General features: G+C 40.5%; 1 protein-coding gene across 1 annotated transcript in view; it reads left to right on the forward strand.

The window, feature by feature from the left end:
• PARD6G (par-6 family cell polarity regulator gamma) overlaps window positions 1-21410 on the forward strand; it is a 76533-nt gene that overhangs the window by 20119 nt on the left and 35004 nt on the right. Inside the window, exon 2 of the mRNA XM_018039768.1 lies at window positions 20342-20564. Coding sequence (XP_017895257.1) covers window positions 20342-20564 — 223 coding nt within the window. The remainder of the gene's footprint in view (window positions 1-20341; window positions 20565-21410) is intronic.

Genomic DNA, 21410 nt, shown 5'->3' on the forward strand with positions numbered 1-21410 from the left:
AAAGAAAATTTTACATTTTTAACCTGGAAAGTAAGAGATAATTATGGTAGTGGTAATGAATGAACCATAGAGTGACGTGACTTTGGATGATGAAAATACATTTGTATTGTCAGAGACCTGTGGCTCCAAAAGCATCATTCATATAAAGTTTTAGCTTCTACATGGGACAAGAGGGCCTGAGGGCCTTTTGCCGTTTGGGGTCAGGGTGGAGATGGGCATGTGAAGGAGGCAAGTCCTACCCTGTTCAGAGTGCCTGCCCTCTGTCTTCCCTACCAGTTCAACACTGTTGGACCAATTCAAACTGGAAAAGCTTGCCCTTCCAGCTTAGATGAAGTCTCACATCCTGTTCTCCTCTGCAAGGCCCAGCAGTAATGGGAGTGGGGGTTTCCCTGAGTTCTTAATACATCTTCATCATCTAAACTGATGTGTGCTGACGGGGGATGCCGGACCCTTAGTCTCTTAGTGTTTTCCATCTGCCTGGAGCGAAAGCAGGAGCCTCCATGTGCACCAACCAGTCTGCCACCACCTTCTGGAGTTTCCATATTTCTCAACACAAACTTCCAAAAAGCCTTCAGTTGGCTGTTAAAATAATTATTCTTAGGCTTCTCTGTTTGGAGAAGGCGATGGCACCCCACTCCAGTACTCTTGCCTGGAAAATCCCATGGACAGAGGAGCCTGGTGGACTGCAGTCCATGGGGTCGCGAAGAGTCGGACATGACTGAGCAACTTCCCTTTCACTTTTCACTTTCACACACTGGAGAAGGAAATGGCAACCCACTCCAGTCTTCTTGCCTGGAGAATCCCAGGGACAGGGAAGCCTGGTGGTCTATGGTGTCGCACAGAGTCGGACACGACTGAAGCGACTTAGCAGCAGCAGCAGCAGCAGGCTTCTCTGTTGGCTCAGTGGTAAAGAATCTGCCTGTCAATGCAGGAGATGTGGGTTCCATCCCTAATCCAGGAAGATCCCACATGCTGCAGAGCAACTAAGCCCATGCCCCACAATTACTGAAGCCCGAGAGACCAAGAGCCCGTACTCCCCAACAAGAGAAGCCACCGCAACGAGAAGCCCATGCACCACAGCTAGAGAGCAGCCCCTGCTCGCTGCAACTAGAGAGAAACCCGAACAGCAACGAAGACGCTGCACAGCCAAAAATAAACAACTAAATAATTTTTTAAAATTATTCTTTGAAGTGAAAGGTAAAACGCCCTATAAACTACAATTCATATGAAATAAAATTCATATCTTTGAAGTATAAATTCAGTAGGGTCTAGTATTTTCAGAGTTGTGCAGTCATTGCCATTATTTAATTTTAGAACATGTTCTTCAGCCTAAAAAGAAACCCCATACCCATTAGCAGCCGTTCTCAATTACTTACTACTTCTAGTCCCTAGAAACCACTACTCTACTCTCTTTATGAATTTGCCTGTTCTGTATATCTCATATAAATAGGATCATATAACATATGACCTGACCTGTCTCATGTCTTTCATTAAGATAATGTTTTCAAGGTTCAGATTTGTCATACTTCTCTCCTTGTCATGGGTGAATAATATTCAGGAGTAAGAGCATGTGTGGCTTTTGGTTTATCCATTCATCAGCTGAGGAGTTTTCACTCTGTGGCTATCCTGAATAACGCTGTTATGTACGAGTTTTTCTGTAGACCTTTGTGTTCCTTTATCTTGGGTACATACCTAGGGATGAAATTTCTGGGCTATATGGCAGTTCTTTGTTCCACATTTTTAGGAGCTGCCAAACTGATCACCACAATAGAGACATGTTTTATATCCCTACAAAAACGTATGAGAGAGTCCAGATTCCCCCACATTCTTACCAACACATTGTCGCTTCTGTCTCTTTTTTTCCGCATCAGATGGCACAGAGGATCTTACTTCCCTGACCAGGGATTGAACCCATGCTCCCTGCAGTGGAAGCGTAACATCTTGACCACTGGAGAGCCTGGGAAGGCCCTGTCCCCTATCTCTTTGATCGTAGTCATGCCAGTGGATGACACGGTGGCTTACTACAGTTTTGATTTGTGTTTTCCTAATGACTAATCATGTTGAACATCTTTTCATTTATTTATTGGCCATGTGTATATCTTCTTTGGAGAAAGGTCTATCTAGTCCTTTGCCCATTTTTAATAAGGTTGTTTGTTGTCATTGAGTTTTAAGGGTTCTTTATATATTTTTGGTGCAAGTCCATTATATATCTAACTTGATAATTTTCCTCCCATTCTGTAGATTATCTTTTCACTTTCCTGATGCACAGAAGTTTTCAGTTTTGATGAAGGCCAATTTATCTAATTTTTTTCTTTTGTTTCGCATGCTTAGTATCATATTGAAGAAATTATTGCCTAACCAAAGTAATGAATGTAATCCTATGTATTCTTCTAAGAGGTTTATAATTTTAGTTCTCATATTTATGTCTAGGATCCAGTTTTAGTTTCAGTCCAGTTCAGTCGCTCAGTCATGTCCGACTCTTTGCGACCCCATAAATCGCAGCACCCCAGGCCTCCCTGTCCATCACCAACTCTCGGAGTTCACTCAGACTCATGTCCATCAAGTCGGTGATGCCATCCAGCCATCTCATCCTCTGTCGTCCCCTTCTCCTCCTGCCCCCAATCCCCCTCAGCATCAGAGTCTTTTCCAATGAGTCAACTCTTCGCATGAGGTGGCCAAAGTACTGGAGTTTCAGCTTTAGCATCAGTCCTTCCAAAGAAATCCCAGGACTGATCTCCTTTAGGATGGACTGGTTGGATCTCCTTGCAGTCCAAAGGACTCTCAAGAGTCTTTTCCAACACCACAGTTCAAAAGCATCAATTCTTCAGCGCTCAGCTTTCTTCAGAGTCCAAATCTCACATCCATGCATGACTACTGGAAAAACCATAGCCTTGACTAGATGGACCTTTGTTGGCAAAGTAATATCTCTGCTTTTCAATATGCTATCTAGGTTGGTCATAACTTTCCTTCCAAGAAGTAAGCGTCTTTTAATTTCATGGCTGCAATCACCATCTGCCATGATTTTGGAGCCCCCCAAAATAAAGTCTGACACTGTTTCCACTGTTTCCCCATCTATTTCCCATGAAGTGATGGGACCAGATGCCATGATCTTCGTTTTCTGAATGTTGAGCTTTAAGCCAACTTTTTCACTGTCCACTTTCACTTTCATCAAGAGGCTTTTTAGTTCCTCTTCACTTTCTGCCATAAGGGTGGTGTCATCTGCATATCTGAGGTTATTGATATTTCTCCCAGCAATCTTGATTTCAGCTTGTGCTTCTTCCAGTCCAGCGTTTCTCATGATGTACTCTGCATAGAAGTTAAATAAGCAGGGTGACAATATACAGTCTTGACATACTCCTTTTCCTATTTGGAACCAGTCTGTTGTTCCATGTCCAGTTCTAACTGTTGCTTCCTGACCTGCACATAGGTTTCTCAAGAGGCACATCAGGTGATCTGGTATTCCCATCTCTTTCAGAATTTTCCACAGTTTATTGTGATCCACACAGTCAAAGGCTTTGGCATAGTCAACAAAGCAGAAATAGATGTTTTTCTGGAACTCTCTTGCTTTTTCTATAATCCAGCGGATGTTGGCAATTTGATCTCTGGTTCCTCTGCCTTTTCTAAAACCAGCTTGAACATCAGGAAGTTCACAGTTCACATATTGCTGAAGCCTGGCTTGGAGAATTTTGAGCATTACTTTGCTAGCATGTGAGATGAGTGCAATGGTACGGTAGTTTGAGAATTCTTTGCATTGCCTTTCTTTGGGATTGGAATGAAAACAGACCTTTTCCAGTCCTGTGGCCAATGGAGAGTTTTCCAAATTTGCTGGCATTTTGAGTGCAGCACTTTCACAGCATTATCTTTCAGGATTTGAAATAGCTCAACTGAAATTCCATCACCTCCACTAGCTTTGTTCGTAGTGATGCTTTCTAAGGCCCACTTGACTTCACATTCCAGGATGTCTGGCTCTAGGTGAGTGATCACACCATCATAATTGTCTTGGTCAGGAAGCTCTTTTTTGTACAGTTCTTCTATATATTCTTGCCACCTCTTCTTAATATCTTCTGCTTCTGTTAGGTCCAGACCATTTCTGTCCTTTATCGAGCCCCATCTTTGCATGAAATGTTCCCTTGGTATCTCTAATTTTCTCGAAGAGATCTCTAGTCTTTCTCGTTCTGTTGTTTTCCTCTATTTCTTTGCATTGATCGCTGAAGAAGGCTTTCTTATCTCTCTTTGCTATTCTTTTGAACTCTGCATTCAGATGCTTATATCTTTCCTTTTGTCCTTTGCTTTGCTTTTCTCTTCTTTTCACAGCTATTTGTAAGGCATTTCTTTTCCATGAGGATGGTCTTGATCCTTGTCTCCTGTACAATGTCACGAACCTCTGTCCATAGTTCATCAGGCACTCTATCTATCAGATCTAGTCCCTTAAATCTACTTCTGAAGTAGGAGTCCAACTTCATTGCTTTGCCTGTGAGTATCAAATTCCCACACCATTTGTTGAAAAGATTACTCTATGCCGCCATTCAGTAGTCTTAGAATTCTTCCCCAAATCAATTGATCACAAATGTAAGGGTTATTTTCCTGGACTCCCAATTTTATTCTATTGATTATATGTCTACTTTTATGCCAGCAGTACACTGTAAGTTTTGAAATTCAGAAACATGAATCCCTGCTGTTATTCTTTTTCAAGAATCTTATGGATTTTCTGGGTCCCTTGCATTTCCATATAAATTTTAGGGACAGCTTGCCAATTATTGTAAAAAGGCAGCTACGATTTAGATAGGGCTAGAAATGGTTCTGTATTAACAGTCTTCCAGTTCATAAACATTGAATCTTTTTTCCCTTCCTTCCTTCCTTCCCTCGTTCCTTTCATGCCATAAGTAACCATCTGCTTCCTGAAGATGTCTGCCAATAACTTTGAGAAAAATACTTAGCAAAATGCGAACTCATCAGAGAATTATAGGTAATATATTAGAAATGAAGAACAAGATGTCTACTGTTCCAAAAAAGTCTTACTTTATGAATTAAAGACTGTTTATTTTGTCCTTTTTACATGTCTGTATATGTGCTCACACTATTCAGGTCTTCTTTAATTTTTCAACAATACTCTGTACACTGTAGTTTTCAGTATATGAGTCTTTCACTTCTTTTGTTACATTTATTCCTAAATATTTTAATCTTTTCTGATGCTATTATAAATGAAATTTTCTTAATTTCATTTTCAGTTGCTCATTGCTAGTGTACAGTAATAAAATTTATATTCATATGTTGATACTGTTTCCAGCAATCATACTGAACTCATCTATTAGGTCTAATAAGTAATTATTGCAGATTCCTTAGAGCTTTCTACATATAAGAATGTATCATTTGGGGATAGACATATTTTTAATTCTTCCTTTTCAACCCAGATGTCTTTTATTTTTTCCCTAGGTGCCCTGGGTAGAACCTGTAGCACAATGTTAAACAGTAGTTGTTAGAATGGAAATTCTTTCCTTGTTCCACATCTCAGGGTGAAAATCTCTGTCGTTAACCATTAAGCACAAGGTGTTGTGACCTTCCTTGTGGCTCAGATGGTAAACAATCTGCCTGTAGTGCAGAAGACCCAGGTTTGATCCCTGGGTCCGGAAGATCCCCTGGAGAAGGGAATGACTACCCATTCCAATATTCTTGCCTGGAGAATTTCATGGACAAAGGAGCCTGGTGGGCTACAGTCCATGGGTTGCAAAAGGTCAGACATGACTGAGCAACTAACACACTTTCAGGGTTCATTTGGAAACAGCAAAAAATTGCAATTTGAGCATGCAATCTATGGCAAACCACAGGCATGTTCACAGAACAAAGGAAAGGAATCTGCTTTTATGGGGAAAATGGGGAAGTTGCAGGGTCTGTTCTAAGTGAAAGCTCATTGGAGGAAGGTAGAAGTTCAGACTGGTGATGGCTTCTCATTGGTTGAGCTGTGATGTTTCTCATTGGCAGGACTGTTGCTGAGCAAGGAGAAATTCTTCCTTTGGGATAGTAATGTAGTCACTTCCTGTTTGGGAGTGCAAGGTATGCTTCTTCCTATGGGGTGTGCACATGAAGATCAGTGTGTGCAAATGATGGTGAGTGGTAATGCATGAGAGCTCCCTCTGCAGGTCATTCCCGACTCTAATTTTAGCTGAGGTCTCCTTTATTAATTTCCAGAGGTTACCTATGGATTTTCGTAGAAGCCCTCTATCAGGGTGGAGAAGTCCCCTTATATTCCTAATTCACTGAGTATTTTAGATCATTAAAATGTGTTAGATTTTGCCAAATGCTGTTTCTGCATCTACTGAGATGATCATGTGGCTTTGTTCTTTATTACTATTATATACTACATGATGTTCAGGTTTTAAACTAATCTTGCATCCCTGTGATAAATCTCACTGGTCATAATGTATTGTTCTTTTTGTATAGTTCTTTACTGGATATGGCCTACTAGTATTTTGTTGAGAATCTCTGAGTCTCTATTCACAATGGATATTAGTTTGTAGTTTTCCTGTAATGTCTTTTTCTGGCTTTCACAGGGTAATACTTCAAAGAATAAGCTGGAAAATGTTCCTTCTCTTTTGCGTTTTAGATTTGTGAAGAATTGGTGTTATTTATGTAAATGTTTACTAGAATTCACTAGTGAAGTCATATGGACATGGGCTTTTCTTTGTGGGCAGTTTCAAAATTACTAATTAAATATCTTGTAATAAGTTTAATCAGGTTGTCTGTTTCTTGTTGAGTCAGTTTTGGTAATCTGTGTATTTCTAGGAATCTATCCTTTTCACCTTGGTTATCAAATTTGTTGACATACAGTTATTAGTAGCATTCATTTGTCATACTTTTAAAAAGAAAACTTTTAATTTTAGAACAACTCTAGATTTATAGAAAAGTTGAGAAAACAGTACAGAGAATTTCCATATGTATACCACATCGAGTTTCCTCTGTTATTACCATCTAATGTTAATAAAATCTAATGGTACATGTGTTATAATAGGTCTGTAAATATTGTACATTTCAATGGAATGCATATTTATTTTTCCTTCAGTTCAGTTCAGTTGCTCAGTCGTGTCCGACTCTTTGCGACCCCATGAATCGCAGCACGCCAGGCCTCCCTGTCCATCACCAACTCCCGGAGTTCACTCAGACTCACGTCCATCGAGTCAGTGATGCCATCCAGCCATCTCATCCTTGGTCGTCCCCTTCTCCTCCTGCCCCCAATCCCTGCCAGCATCAGAGTCTTTTCCAATGAGTCAACTCTTCGCATGAGGTTCTCATCTAATACTCTTTTTAGCTTTGTGTTTCAAAATCCTGTACAGGATACATTATATTTGTTGTGATATCTCCTTAGGTTCCTCTTGACCATGAGAATTATGCTCTGTTTTGTACTACCTCTATAAGTTGAATGTTGAATTTAATCCATATGTTGAACCCTTAATCCCCAGTTTGATGGCATTTGGGAGTTAATTAGGGTTACATTACAGTCATGAGGGTGGGGACCTCGTGATGCAATTAATGTCCAGAGGAAAAGACACAAAAGTGCTCCATCACGTGAGGACACACAGTATGAAGGCAGCCATCAGCAAATCAGGAAAAGAGCTCTCACCAGATACCGAATCTGCCAACACCTTGACCTTGGACTTTCCAGCCTCAAGAACTGTGAGAAAAAAAATTCTTGTCTAAACTAGCCAGTCCATGGTATTTTGTTATAGCGGCTCAAGAGGGACCTGAGCAGTTTTAAGGAGTGTTGGTCACTTCTTAAAAATCCACTGTCTTTTGTGGATTGTCCTTCAGTGAGATTTGCCTGTTGGGCTTCGCATTACTGTACAGAGAGTACTGGTTTGGAGAGGAAGACCGCAGAGGTAAAGTGCCATTTTCATCACATCTTATCAAGAGTGCACACTGTCAACATGGCCCATTACTGTTGCTGTTGACCTTGATGACACAGCTGGGAATGTTTGCCCCATTTCTCCACTTATCCTTTCTCTCACTTTCCATACAGTATTTGGGATGAGCTCTGGGTTATGTTCTATCTCCTTGAAGGTGTGTGTCTACATCAATTACTTGGAGTTCTTCTGCATGATAGATCTGTCTATTCTCTCCCAATTACTGTTCAGCCATTTATTATGTCATTATGGACATGTAGACATTTATTTTGTACATTGAGTTTAATCCAGTACCACTACTGATTTTGTTGCTCATATTATACCAGCTTCAGCAATTTGGAGCTTTTTCAGTTGGTTTGTATTTCTCTTTGACATATCCCCATGCTTAGGTATTTTGTTTTTAGCACTTTCCTACTGTCTGGTATTATAAAATTTCCCAGGCTTATCTTGTGTATTCTGTATACCATTTCTAGAGTCAGTCAATTCTTCAAGGAGTTTCTCGGGTGTTAGGTATGATTGTTACTACTGGGATGCTTATGATCCTTCTTTTTTTAATATAAATTTATTTATTTTAATTGGAGGCTAATTACTTTACAATATTATATTGGTTTTGCTGTACATCAATCCTTCTTAATCCCTTAAGCTCAATAGTAATGTTTCCTCTTTCATTCCTGATTTTAGTACTCTAAATCTTTTCTTCTTGACCCCTCCCACCTAAAATTGGTCAATTTTGTTGATCTTTGATCTTTTCAAAAACCTATTTTTGCTTTTGTTATTTTCTGTATTTTTTCTATTCTCTATCACATTCTGTTCTAATCTTTATAATTTCTTACTTTCTACTTGCATTGGATTACTTTTGTGCTTTTTTAGTTTCTAATGGTGGTAGTTTTCAAAACTATGGTTTTTCCAATAGTCATGTATAGATGTGAGAGTTGGACTATAAAGAAAGCTGAGCACTGATGAATTGATGCTTTTGAACTATGGTGTAGGAGAAGACTCTTGAGAGTCCCTTGGACTATAGGGAGATCAAGCACATCAATCCTCAAAGAAATCAGTCCTGAATATTCATTGGAAGGACTGATGCTGAAGCTGAAACTTCAGTACTCAGCCACCTGATGCAAAGAATTGACTCATTTGAAAAAAACCCTGATGCTGGGAAATTGAATGCAGGAGGAGAAGGGGACAATAGAGGATGAGATGGTTGGATGGCTTCACTGACTTGATGGACATGAATTTGAGCAATCTCTGGGAGATGGTGATGGTCAGAGCAGCCTGGCATGTTGCAGTCCATGAGGTTGCAAAGAGCTGGACAGATTGAGCAACTGAAATGAATGGTGGTAGTTTAGGTTATTGTTTTGAGATCTTTTTTTTTTCTTTCACTATGGCTATTTATAACTGTGAATCTCTTTTAAGCACTGTGTTAGCCAAGTCCCATAAATTTTTGTATGGTGTGTTTTCATTTTCTTTAATCTCTTTGTGTTTGCTAATCTCCATTGTGATTTATTCTTTAACACATTGGTTATTTATTGAGTGTGTTGTTTAATTTCATCATATTTGTGAATTTCCCCAATTTCCTCCATTGTTGATTTCTAATTTCATTCCATTGTGGTTGGAATTATACATATTTTGTATTATTTCAGTCCTTTCAAATTTATTAAGGCTTGTTTTAGGGTCTAAAATATGATCTATCTTGGAGAATGTTCCATGTGACAGATTTGCCTAGCTTTTGTTTATTTGGGAATGTCTCATTTTTCCTTCATTTTGGAGGATAGTTTTGCTGGATATAGAATTCTTGGTTGATTTTTTTTTTTCCACCCACAACTTGGAACATGTCATTCTGCAGCATTTTAGCCTCTGTGGTTTCTGATGAGAAGACAATTGTTAATTTATTGAGGATCATTTGTACACAACAAATTGTTATTCTCTTGCTGCCTTCAAGATTTTCTCTTTGACTTTGGGTTTTGGTAGTTTGACTATAATGCATCTAAATGTGGGCCTGAGTTTATCCTACGTATAATTTGTTGAACTTTGGGATATGTAAATTAAACTTTTTCATCAGATCTGGGAAGTTTTTGACCAGTGTCTCTTCAAATATCCTTTAGCCTTTTTTTCTCTCACTCTCCTCTAGGACTTCCAGATGTGTTCCTTGGTATGCTTGATAGTATGGCACAGATAGAACATCGCTAAGACTGTTCGTTTTCCTTCACTTCTTTTTCTTTTCTGCTTCTCAGACTGGATACTCTCAACTGACCTACCTTCAAGTTTGCTGATTCTTTCTCTGCCATGTCTAATCCACTGTTGAGATTAGGGAATTTTTCATTTCAGTTATAATTTTCAACTCTAGAATTTCTATTTGGTTCTTTTCAAACAAAAGATTTTCATCTCTATTATTCTCTATTGGTGAGACATCATTTCATGGTTTCATTTAGCTCTTTGTGTATGGTTTCCTTCAGTTATTTGTAAGTATTTACAATGGTTTATCTAAAAATCTTTGTCTAGTATGTGCAACTTCTGGGCCAGCTCAAGGACAGTTTACATTGAGTGTTTAACTCTGTTTAGGCTTTTTTCACTATTTCTTTGTATATCTCATAATTTTGTTGAAAACTAAATATTTTAAATAATATGATAACTCTGAAAGTCGGATATGATATGATAACTCTGAAAGTCAGACTGTTCCCTCAAAGGTTTGTGGTTACTGCTACTGTTTGTTCAATAACTCTCCTGGGTTAATGCTGTAAAGTGTATTTTTTCCTCATATGTGACCACTGAAGCTCTGCTCACTTAGCTTAATGGTCATCTGATGATTGGACAGAGATATCATTAAATGATTTGAACCAATAAGTCTCCCATCCTTTGGTTTATATGTATGTACTAGGGTACATTTTCAGCACTCCAGCAGTTTACAGCTTGGCTTTAGCCTTCAATTCCTGATTGCACAGAATCTCACAGTCAGCCAGCTATGAGAGATTACAACATTCTCAGGTCTTTCCTGACCATGCCCACAGTCCTGCACATGTATGTGCACTTATATATTTCCAGGAATATATCAGAGCTTATCAAAGCCTGCTTCAGACAACTCATTCCCCAACGTTTCAAAAATGTTCCTCTATTTTTCTATTGTAGTAAAATTTACCATCTTAGCCGTTTTAGGGGTACAGTGTAATGGTATTAATGCATTCACATTGTTGTGCAGTCATCACACTATTATACTCATAACTTCTCATCTTTAAACCCTATGCTCGTTATGGGCTTCCCAGGTGGCACTAGTGGTAAAGAATCTGCCTGCCAGTGTAGGAGCCTCAGGAGACACGGGTTAGATCCCTGGGTCGAGAAGATCCCCCGGAGAAGGGCATGGCAACCCACTCCAGTATTCTTGCCTGGAGAATCCCTGGCAGGCTACAGTCCATAGAGTCGCAAAGAGTCAGGACTGAAGTGACTTAGCATGCATGCATGCATACCCATTAAACAATAACTTCCAGGAGTTCCCTGCAGTCTAGTCATTAGGGCTTTATGCTTCCACTGTAGGAGGCATGGGTTTGGTCCCTGGTTGGGGAATTTTTTGAGGAACCTCCCTACTGTTTTCTACAGTGGATGTATCAGTTTACATCCCTAACAACAGTGCTCTAAAGTTCCCATTTCCTCATATCCTCCCCAACACTTGTTTCCTGTTTTTTGGTAGTCATCCTAACAGGTGAGAATCACCACATTCCTTTTTATTGTCTTTGTCCTAGCTGGTACGTTGACTCAGGTATTTTTGTGGCAATTCCTATGCCCTATGCAGTAATCTTCATACATTACAACCCTGTGAAAAGAATTTTGAGAATTACCTGTATAGTGAAGTGAAGTGAAATTTGCTCAGTCATGTCTGATTCTTTGTGACCCCATGGACTATAGTCCATGGAATTCTCCAGGCCAGAATACTGGAGTGAGTAGCCTTTTCCTTCTCCAGAGGGTCTTCCCAACCCAGGGATTGAACCCAGGTCTCCTGCATTACAGGCAGATTCTTTACCAGCTGAGCCACAAGGGAAGCACGAGAATACTGAAGTGAGTAGCCTATTGCTTCTCCAGGGAATCTTCCCGACCCAGGAATTGAACTGGGGTTTCCTGCATTCCAGGCGGATTCTTTACCAAGTGAGCTATCAGGGAAGCCAATATATTTTGAAGTTTACATCTAAGTTTTCTTGTAATAAATGTAGTTGATTACCCCAAGGACTATAGCCTACCGAGCTCTTCCATCCATGGGATTTTCCAGGCAAGAATACTGGAGTGGGTTGCCCTTTCCATCTCTGGAAGATCTTCCTGACCCAGGGGTTGAACCCAGGTCTCCTGTATTGTAGGCAGACACTTTACCATCTGAGTCACCAGGGAAGTCCCTAATAATGTAGTTACAAAAGATAATTTCCAGAGATTTCCCTGGTGGTCCAGTGGATAAGACTCAGAGCTCTCAATGCAGGGGACCTGTGTTCAATCCCTGATCAGGGAACAAGATCCCACATGCGGCAACAAAGACTGAGCGTGCTACAGCTAAGACCCAACATAGCCAAATAAATAAAGATTTTTTAAAAAAAAAGATAATTTCTATCACATTGTAAAAATTCCATTTAAAAATGAAACTTGTACTATATAATCTTTATTCATTAAACAATTGCTGCTGATTGTTTTTAACAAATGTCCTGAGGAAAGGGCTTTTCCCAACAAGTGAGTTCTGACTCAAGCCAAATAGAGACAAACCCTGTGAACAGGGCTTTTCTAGGGACCTGTGAAACAGGTTTAATGATGACAGCTCTGTGCATATGGGGCTCTGAGGTGAGCTCCAAACCAGTTCTGCCCCCTGTAAAACTATTAGGCTGCTGGTTTTCAAAGCTGACGAACAGAGCACAGGAAGTTAAAACACCGTAAAGCTTGCCACTCTGAGATTCAGATGCTTTTCTGGAATAAACACACCTTGCATTGTTGCTTGCAAACCTTTGATTAATTTCCAGAATTCTCAAAAAGTTGGATTTTTTTACTCTCTTTGCCAGTGCTCTCATTGCTTTTATGGAGGAGCAGATTTGTGCTGATCATTACTCCACTGTTTTAGACGTACTTCAAGGTTAACTTTTAGGACAGCAAATAACTTATGTTTCCCAAGTTCTTAGCTTTATTGGGTTTCTACCACTCGTTTTGCCTCTTTGCTTCTTGGCCAAGGAAAGGCTTCTCAGTGAAAAAGAACTTTATCAGAAACATAGTTTACTCAATAGCATATTATGTTTGTAGCAACTGAGTCCTAGGTATTGTTCATTCAACAAGCATTTGTCAGAAGTATCCCTTCTTCCTGAAGGAAAAGCGTGTCAAAATAGATAAGATAGATAAATCTTTGTTTTGAAATTATAATGGTCATTTTATTACTTAATATTTTAAAGGAAATAAAAGTGAGTTTCATTTAAAGACTGATTCACTTTTGCTTACTGACTTCCTTATTTCATTTGAGATAACTAAAAATTTTAAAGAAGTGAACTCCACCCTCCCCTGCCATTTTTACTATTCTATTGTAGGAATAACAGGTATGGTCAGCTGTAAAATTCAATAAATATTAATGCTTGATTCTTTCTTTTTATTTACGTATTTTCAAAATGGTAGGTTGGGACTTCCCTGATGGTACAGTGGATAAGAATCCATCTGCCATTGCAAGGCACATGGGTTTAATCCCTGGTCCAGGCAGACTCCACATGCCACAGAATAATTGAGCCTGTACACCACGACTACTGAACACATACTGTCAACAAGAGAAGCCACTGCAATGAGAAGCCCACACACCACAACACAGAGTAACCCCCACTCACAGCAACTAGAGAAAGCCTGCACAGTAACGAAGACCCAGTACAGCCATAATTGGAAAAAAAAAAAAATAGTAGGTCGGTTCCTAGGAAACTTCCAGAAATTATCATCCTTATCAATGATAAACACACAAATGATCCACTGTTGGGAGATTATTCAAACTAGTTCCTGAGTCCTTTTGATATGACCCTAATAGTCTTTGATCATTCCTTGCCTCTTAGAAGGATGAGATTCATAGGTTCATGCAAATTTCTTGACTCATATCTAGAATTAGCCAGTTTGATAAGGAAACCTAGATCTTTTTTGAAAAATTGTGTTAAATACACAGAACAAAATACACAAAGCTAGTGGAGGTGATGGAATTCCAGCTGAGCTATTTCAAATCCTAAAAGATGATCCTGTGAAAGTGCTGCACTCAATATGCCAGCAAATTTGGGAAACAGCAGTGGCCACAGCCCTGGAAAAGGTGTTTTCATTCCAATCCCAAAGAAAGGCAATGCCAAAGAATGCTCAAACTACTGCACAATTGCACTTATCTCACACACTAGTAAAATAATGCTCAAAATTCTCCAAACCAGGCTTTAACAGTATGTGAACCATGAACTTCCAGGTGTTTAAACTGGTTTTAGAAAAGGCAGAGGAACCAGAGATCAAATTGCCAACATCCACTGGATCATGGAAAAAGCAAGAGAGTTCCACAGAAACATCTATTTCTGCTTTATTGACTATGCCAAAGCCTTTGACTTGTGGATCACAACAAACTGTGGAAAATTCTGAAAGAGATGGGAATACCAGACCACCTGACCTGCCTCTTGAGAAATCTGTATGCAGGTCAGGAAGCAACAGTTCGAACTGGACATGGAACAACAGACTGGTCCCAAATTGGGAAAGGAGTACATCAAGGCTATATATTGTCACCCTGCTTATTTAACTTGTATGCAGAGTACATCATGAGAAATGCTGGGCTGGAAGAAACACAAGCTGGAATCAAGATTGCTGGGAGAAATATCAATCACCTCAGATATGCAGATGACACCAACCCTAAGGCATAAAGCAAAGAAGAACTAAAGAGCCTCTTGATGAAAGTGAAAGAGGAAAGTGAAAAAGTTGGCTTAAAGCTCAACATTCAGAAAACGAAGATCATGGCATCTGGTCCCATCACTTCATGGGAAATAGATGGGTAACAGTGACAGACTTTATGTTCTTGGGCTCCAAAAGAACTGCAGATGGTGACTGCAGCCATGAAATTAAAAGACGCATACTCCTTGAAAGAAAAGTTATGATCAACCTAGACAGCGTATTAAAGAGCAGAGATATTACTTTGCCAACAAAGGTCCATCTAATCAAGGCTATGGTTTTTCCACTAGTCTTGTATGGATGTGAGAGTTGGACTATAAAGAAAGCTAGAGTGCCAAAGAATTGATGCTTTTGAACTGTGGTGTTGGAGAAGACTTTTGAGAGTCCCTTGGACTGCAAGGAGATCCAACCAGTCCATCTGAAAGGAAATCAGTCCTGAATATTCTTTGGAAGGACTGATGCTGAAGCTGAAACTTCAGTGCTTTGGCCACCTGATGCGAAGAGATGACTCATTTGAAAAGACCCTGATGCTGGGAAAGATTGAAGGCAGGAGGAGAAGGGGACGACAGAGGATGAGATGGTTGGATGGCATCACTGACTCAATGGACATGAGTTTGAGTAAACTCAGGAGTTGGTGATGGTCAGGGAGGCCAGGCATGCTGCAGTCCATAGGGTCACAAAGAGTCAGACACGACTGAATGACTGAACTGAACTGGAGTTGATTTAAAGTATGGGCATGTGGAGTGTGTGTAGGTTACATTCAAATATTGCAGCATTTTATGTAAGGGACTTGACCTTCTTAGGATTCTGCTGGAATAAAGGTAGGACTGTCCTCACCACTTTTCAAAGCCTTTTTACTCTGTGGATATTGTCCTCTGATGAATAAAATTAAGTTTTTAAGAATTCTAGTGTCTTTTTTAATTTTGTTACCTGTGCCTTTGGTGTCATATCAAGAAATCATCACCAAACCCGGTGTCCTGAAACTTTCGCCCTATGTTTTTGCTCAAGAATTTTACAGTTGTATGTGTTATATTTAGGCCATGGATACATTTTGAGTTAATTTTTTATAATGGTGTTAGGGAAGGGTCCAACTTCAATATGACAAAATTATTTTATTTTTTAATTTTATATTTTTACTTTCCCGTTAGATCAGATCAGACAAGTTTCTTCTAAATGAAGGAATTAGCTGGCACAATTCATTGCCATATAATTCTTGGTATAATTACCAGAAATTGAAAAAGTTAATGGCTTTAATGACTGGGCAATAAATCTTCCAAGTCACATATTTTCCAAATCTGTTTTCAGCAAACTTGAATGTGGTCCTAATTGAATTGTCGTCTAATAGACTGTTTGAAATAATTCTAATCATAGGCTGCTCTATGGATATTTCTGGCCAAGACTTGGTGAGACTCACAGGCTGAGCTGTGCCTTCAGAGCTCTCACTGCTGTCTCCTCCTGTCACATGAAAGGCCTCTCAGTACCAACACCATGACAATGAGAAGCAGCAGAAGAATCACTGCTACCCGTGCCATATTTAGCAATCAGGACTTCTCATTAAACTAAAGTTTTTTAAATGTTTCCTTTGGAAGGCTAATAATCATTTGTCAAATCTTATAACTATGTTCCAATTTGATTTAATAATTGCAAAGACAATCTAGAAACTTTTTTACTGTAAAAATCTATTTTTTTTACATTACTTGATTTATAAATGTGATAAAATACACATGCATAAAATTTACTATCTCAGCCACTTTTTAGCGTATAGTTTGAGGTGAAGTGAAGTGAAGTGAAAGTCACCCAGTCACGTCAACTCTCTGCAACCCCATGGACTGTAGTCGGCCAGGCCCCTCTGTCCATGGAATTCTCCAGGCAAGAATACTGGAGTGGGTAGCCTTTCCCTTCTCCAGGGGATCTTCCCAACCCAAGGACAGAACCCAGGTCTCCTGCATTGCAAGTGGATTCTTTACCAGCCGAGCCACCAGGGAAACCCAGTGTAGTTTAGTAGTGTTAATTACATTCACATTGTTGTGCATCTACTCCAGAACACTTCCATTTTTCAAAACTAAAACTCTATACCCAATAGAAACAACTTTGAAATATTTTCACAAAGAGAGACTTACGGCCTCAAGAGTAATGTTTAACTTCAATTTATCTAATTTTGTTGTAGAGGAGAGTGATAGGGTAACCAAGCATAAATTATTAGGATAAAATATCAGGATTAAATTCTCCTGGAGCAGTGCAATGGAAACCAGAGATCAAAGAGAAGAAAACCACCTTGTTGGATTTTTTGATTATTATACAAGAGCTCGTTCATTCTATTTTAAAATGTATGTTGGTAGTATCAAATGATGATGACATTTAGATTTCATTGACTATATTTTTAAAATCATATGATAAAATATTTATTTTTAAATAAAATATTTATAGCATGCTGGAAATTAGGGCTTCCCTGGTGGCTCAAACAGTAAAGAATCCACCTGCAATGCGGGAGACCTGAGTTCAATCCCTGGGTTACGAAGATCCCCTGGAGGAGGGCATGGCAACCCACTCCAGTATTCTTGCCTGGAGAATCCCTGGTACAGAGAAGTATGGCAGGCTACAGTCCATGGGGTCACAAAGAGTCAGACACGGCTGAGTGACTAAGCACAGCACAGCTGGAAATTATATTCGTTGCAACTATTTATTTTCATTATGAAAAATTTAGATGCCAACTTAAAGGTGTATTATCCCTTTTATACTGGTAGGTTTTTCCAAAATTTTTGACAGGATATGTCACATGTGAAGACCGCTGCATTAGGAGAGAGGGATCCCTATGGAATACTGAACCAAAATTGAAATTCACTGGAGAATCACGTCCTAATGTGTTCAGCGTCTCACTGTGGACTGTGTCTCCACAGCAGGACTCATGAAAGGGTAGCCGCTGAGCTTCACCCTTTTGTCTGTTACATTATTCCATAATCAACCTGTAAAACAGCTACCAATTTCAAGGAAAGTTTTAAGAAAAACTTGCATTACTGTGCCTGGCCTAGGTTAGGAAGTAAGTTACACAACTGTATCAAAAGTCTATCTTTCCCTCCCAGCACCACAGAGTAAAAGACAGATGGGAGGAGAGGTTTACAAATCATGTATCTGATAATGAATTATATGCATATATATATAGAGAGAGAGAGAAATCTATACATATGTAGAGAGAGAGAAAAAGTGAAAGCACAGCAGTGGTTGCAGGGTCAGGGAGCCAGGAAATGGTAGTTACCACTTGATGGGAGCAGAGTTTTAGTTTTACAAGATAAAGAGTGAAGGCGGATGATAGTGCCCTTGGTTGTACAGCAGTGTGAAAGTACTTAATGCCACCAAACTGTATCCTTAAGAATGGTTAAGATGGTGAATTTTATGTATATTTTGCCACAATAAAAAAAGTTCGAAAAAAATGCTTTTATCATCTCACATTTCACACTCCTTTTTGCCCAGCTTTGGAGCTCATGCAGCAAGTGAAGCATAGGCAACATGCAGCTGGATTGACAAAGCCAGCCTCTTCATCCAACACGAACCAGACTTGCTTTCTGTCAGGAAAAACTCAGAACTCATCTGCATTTCAAATCAACATGCATTTTGAGGAAAAGTACTAAAAGAACTATGAAACAAATTGAATTTCATCTGAGATTAATATCAAGTGCAGTCAAGACTATAACACTGCAGAACTAACCTATCTCATACACGCTGCTTCTCATTACTTAAATATGTGGCCTAAGGCTAGGAGTAGGGAGGGGGGACAAGGTGTCTGATGTCCCTTTAAGGGAAGGGAGTGTGTTGTGTCCAGTTTGGGGGAATATTTGACTGAGGTAAAAGTCAAAAATAGTCTTACTGGTTTCATTAGATATGATTAAACTCTTCTTGTGTATTTAGTGAAAATGAGGCAAGTGTTGATAAAAACTAATTGCTCTGGAAATTAGCATATGTGAGATAGCAAACAGGAAAGATGATGGGGACTCTTATTGAAATAAACATCATGATGTGACTGGATAACTGATTATGAAAGAAATCACATTAAACTTGTGTTGTCTGCTTGATCTCGTGTCTTGAAAAGTTTTGCCAGCCTAGGATGTCTCCCTGTGTGTAAGAGGGGGTGTGCCTTGCTCCCCGGCGGCCTGGCAGCCTGCTCATGTGTGCGTGCTTAGAGAAGATATTGAGAAGTAACAGGGAGAGGGCAAGGGGATGGAGAAGAACACACCCCTGGACCTCAGCGTGTGGAGCAGGCTTTAGTTTCATTAGCCACTGAAGGTGGATTTTCCCAAACTTGAAGTTTTTTTTATTTCAGGGGCAATGAAGAATGGTGTTTTCCTTTGCTTTTTAAAAGGGAAATGAGATCTGAGACTGTTTCTCAGGGATCTGTGTAAGTTGAGGTCTGGAGATATTCCCTTTAAGTCAGTGGTTTTATCTGAGTGATTCCCAGACCAGCAGCATCAGCTCCTCCTGGGCACTTGTGAAAAACACACATTCTTGGGCTGCATTCCAAAGCAGCCAGTTCCAGAACTCGGGGGTCCTCCATGACTGATGCCTCCCCAAATTTTAGAGCCGCTCACACCTGCATGGTTTGAGTTGCATTGCCCTTGTAGTTGACATAATGTCTAGGTGATGTAACTATTAGTTTTATGTAAACATTAGACATTTCATTTTTGTGTGTTTTGGAACCAATGTAATTAGTTTTCAGTTATATAGAAGAGCACAAAGTCTGTCCTGCCTGATGAATAAAGTTCCCTTTTGCCAAGTGAGGAACAACAGTGTGTCCTAAGCCAGCAGCCTCAGGCCAAACAAACAGGCGGTGTCCTCAGATCGCTGGACAGGTCAGCCTGCGGGAGGTGACCCAGGGTACGCCTAGCAGGTGGCCTGGAGGTCTGCAGGCAACACTGTGGGCATTTGAGCCAGAGCCAAGGGCTGACAGGAAAGAGGTGGGCCCGGCTGTTTCCCAGAGCAGGGCAGCGAGCTGCATCTTTTTTAAAGGGACCTGCTCTGTCTTTTTAGCCAGAACCCATGCTCCTGTCTCCCAGAGGTTTGTGAAGCATGGTTTTCACCAGGTTTTCTTCTTTCAATTTTGCTGCACTTCTGATCCTTTTGAAGTGCAGCCATTTGGTGTTTTTAAAATGCAAATCATATCCAGTCATTTCCTTCCTTAATATTAAAACTGCCCAGGACTTCCCATTCCCCTTAGGGGAGAGTTCAGAAGTTGCAGCTGGCCTTTGTTTCACTCATGCCTCTGAGTGTCTGATGGATGTCCTGGGCTGTGCAGTGTGGCCCAACCTGGGGATGCTCCGGGGTCCCCAGTGAGGAGGGACCCCCACCCTACAGCCTGAGCTGCGCACCTCTCCTGGGGTCCGCAGGACAGGGGTCCATGCGCATGAACTCTTCCCCCATGCTTCCGCCTCCCTTCTCTCGGGGCTCCACGAGGACTGGGGTGCCGATGCAGCCATGTCCAGGCCTCCGGGAGGCCCGGTCATGATGCCTCATCTCCGATGCCCGTCCCTACTGTTCACGCACCGCTATCTGTTTCCTCCTAGTTTGGAGCCGAGTTCCGAAGGTTCTCTCTGGACCGCCAGAAGCCTGGGAGGTTCGAAGACTTCTACAAGCTCGTCGTGCACACCCACCACATCGCCAACACCGAGGTGACCATTGGCTATGCGGACGTGCATGGCGACCTGCTGCCCATCAACAACGATGACAACTTCTGCAAAGCCGTCTCCAGCGCAAACCCCTTGCTCAGGGTTTTCATCCAGAAACGAGGTACTCAAGAGGCTGAGCCCATGCTCCTGCTTGGCGCTCATTTAAAAAATAAATACACTTTCCAGTTTCATCTGTCATTTCAGAACCATGTTATTCTGATTTCTTTTTTTAATTTATTTTTTAACTGGAGGAAAATTGCTTTACAGTGCTGTGTGGTTCCTGCTGTACAACAAAACAAATTATGTATATATCCCCTCCGCCCATCCCACTTACTCTGTTTTCTGGCCTTTGATAAGAGACTAAAGAAATTAAGATCTGTTTGGTCAACATTAATTTCTTAGAAAATATTCTTAACAATATTTAAACTGCATTTTCCACCTGAAATTGTGTTGACTCGTGATTTTTAAATACTGAGGAAAAATGACATCTTTTAACCGTAGTCGTTAGCCAGTAACCCAAGAATTAAAGTAAAGGTTGTTAGTATATGTTTTCCACTGTCTTTTTAGGGTTGGGAAAAAATGTAAGCTTTAGATTATAACTTTGGTTGGTTTTTAGCTCTGAAGGCCTGTAACAGCAGTATAACTTCATGTGAAAATAAATCGCTACCATGGGTTAATGATTGAGGCGGGGGCACTCCGGTGGATTTAGTCCTCAGAGCTGCACATTAGACTTGTTTTCTTGTCTCTGGACTTGGGAGAACCTTGACAATTCTGAATACCGTCCTGAAGAGAAGGACACTAGCAGGGGAGGCCTGGCGTGGGGAAAGGGCGCTTTCCAATTCCCCTGTGGCGACTGTCCCTCCCTCCCCGAGGGGTCTCTGCGCTGCCCTGGGGGAGCAGTGTGTGGAAGGGGCCCTGCTCACAGTGTTCTCTGCTGGGACGCCACCGCCTGGGGAGGAGGGAGACT

The sequence above is a fragment of the Capra hircus genome, chromosome 24, assembly GCF_001704415.2.
Source record: "Capra hircus breed San Clemente chromosome 24, ASM170441v1, whole genome shotgun sequence".
NCBI classification, from domain to species: Eukaryota; Metazoa; Chordata; class Mammalia; order Artiodactyla; family Bovidae; genus Capra; species Capra hircus.